At 44.9% G+C, this 2,500-nt stretch overlaps 1 protein-coding gene across 1 annotated transcript in view; it reads right to left on the minus strand.

The window, feature by feature from the left end:
• Positions 1–2,500, minus strand: part of LOC127632155 (uncharacterized) — a 4,427-nt gene that overhangs the window by 255 nt on the left and 1,672 nt on the right. Inside the window, exon 4 of the mRNA XM_052110742.1 lies at positions 1–9. This exon is cut by the window's left edge and continues 255 nt beyond it. Within this exon, the coding sequence (XP_051966702.1) occupies positions 4–9 (6 nt within the window). The 3' untranslated portion in view covers positions 1–3. The remainder of the gene's footprint in view (positions 10–2,500) is intronic.

Below are 2,500 nucleotides of genomic sequence, written 5' to 3' on the forward strand. Positions count from 1 at the left end.
GTTTTAGTCCTACAAAAAGACAGGGAGAGACAATGTCAACTTTCAGATTTATACACAAAAACATAACGTATGCAAGCATGATATATCTGCCTCATTTATGAACTAACAACACAGCTTTAAAGATCCTTAAACTAAACCTAGTCAGCACCAAATCCTCAATGATTACCCAAACACTGGTTTGATACATGGAAAATATTTGACACATTTGTACAGTGTTAATGTGATTGTTCTGGGCTGTGCTGCTTTATGTCCCTCTGTCAAAGCGTCCTGCACTGAATACCAAGTCCTACAATAAACCTCTGTAGCTTTGAGTCCAATTGAGGCCCAATCAGCTATGACACATCACTGAAGTACATTCTCTCCTTTGACTACAAATGATCTAAAACATGCACCCATTCTGCAGTCCCTCCTCTGGCTCCCTGATAAGTTTAGAATATATCTCTTATTAATCCTGCATATATATACATTGTATATGCTGTGGGGTGCATGCCAAATACTGTACATCCCAACAAGACTGTAACATCATTATTTGAGCCTGCTGTTTACAGGCAACTGGTCTGTCTGCATTTGAAGGGCGAGTTCACAAACTAGATATTTGTGGCATAATGTTGATTACCACTTTCTTTTTTTCTCCCATTTTCTCCCAATTTGTAACGCCCAATTCCCACTACTTAGTAGGTCCAGTTGCGTCCACTTCTGAGATCGTCAATCCACGCATCTGATCACGTGACTCGCTGTGCATGACACCGCGGAGACTCACAGCATGTGGAGGCTCATGCTACTCTCCACGATCAACACACAACTCACCACACGCCCCATTGAGAGTGAGAACCACTAATCACCACCACGAGGAGGTTACCCCATGTGACTCTACCCTCCCTAGCAACCGGGCCAATTTGGTTGCTAAGGAGACCTGACTGGAGTCACTCAGCACGCCCTACTGAGAGCGAGAACCACTAATCACCACCACGAGGAGGTTACCCCATGTGACTCTACCCTCCCTAGCAACCGGGCCAATTTGGTTGCTAAGGAGACCTGACTGGAGTCACTCAGCACGCCCCATTGAGAGCGAGAACCACTAATCACCACCACGAGGAGGTTACCCCATGTGACTCTACCCTCCCTAGCAACCGGGCCAATTTGGTTGCTAAGGAGACCTGACTGGAGTCACTCAGCACGCTCCATTGAGAGCGAGAACCACTAATCACCACCACGAGGAGGTTACCCCATGTGACTCTACCCTCCCTAGCAACCGGGCCAATTTGGTTGCTAAGGAGACCTGACTGGAGTCACTCAGCACGCCCTATTGAGAGCGAGAACCACTAATCACCACCACGAGGAGGTTACCCCATGTGACTCTACCCTCCCTAGCAACCGGGCCAATTTGGTTGCTAAGGAGACCTGGCTAGAGTCACTCAGCACGCCCTGGGTTCAAACTCACGACTCCAGTGGTGATAGTCAGCGTCAATGCTCGCTGAGATACCCAGACCTCCTCCTTTTCTTTAAAAAAGCACAAATGTGTGTTCCAGTGACACACTTACACTTACAATGGAAGTCAATGGGGTCAATCTGTAAACATTAAAATACTCACTGTTTCAAAAGTATAGCCACAAGACATAAACAATATAGTGGGATAAAATAGCTTACTAAACTTCCTGTGCAAAATTACATCCAATTGTACCACGCTAAAATCATGTAAACGTGTACATTTACGTCTTGTGGCTAAACTTTTGAAATAGTTTATATTTTAGCGTTTATGGACTGGCCCCATTCACTTCCATCATAAGTGTCTCTCTGTAACCATCATTTTAAATAGTTGACGGTTAGTAGGTCATAGTATGAACCCTAAATTAATGGGTAACTATGATAACAAGGCATGTTATTTCCTCAAAGGTGGGTTGGGCCTCCCTTGCCAACGTTATCTCGCTACCGTGCCATCTTGCTTCTCTAAATGACGTGGAGTTACATAACTTTGGGAACACTTTTACAACCGTACATTTGAAACACACCTCAAAATCAGCTTTTTTTACGGCAGCATTATCACACTGTTTATGGAGCCCAACCCAGATCCCATTGACCATTGTGCCAATCTACCATCTGTCCAGTGGGTTCAATGTCTATATTTGAGCTAATAAACTGAAAATAATAACCAACTCTGAACCCAAACTTTGATTCCTCAATGCAAAGTTGCCATACAATTTGCTCATTGACACATTTATGATGTCAGACTGCAGCTGTGCATTGAGTGCGTGTGGGCTAAAATTGAACGTAGCAGTGAGGATTGAAATGATTTCGAGTTTTCTAATGATAGAGTACAAACCTTTCAGAATGATACAAGCTGCTGTAGAAGCCGCACGTCTGTGTGATTTCAGCTTCATTGATAAAAACTCCAGAACTAACATTAGCGGATCCTGACATAGGCGCGAAATAGGCAGACACCTAGGGCGGCAACGCTCTCTGGGGCGGCACGACAGGGTACCTGCTCGGCCGCCCCTGCACA

The sequence above is a fragment of the Xyrauchen texanus genome, chromosome 38, assembly GCF_025860055.1.
Source record: "Xyrauchen texanus isolate HMW12.3.18 chromosome 38, RBS_HiC_50CHRs, whole genome shotgun sequence".
NCBI classification, from domain to species: Eukaryota; Metazoa; Chordata; class Actinopteri; order Cypriniformes; family Catostomidae; genus Xyrauchen; species Xyrauchen texanus.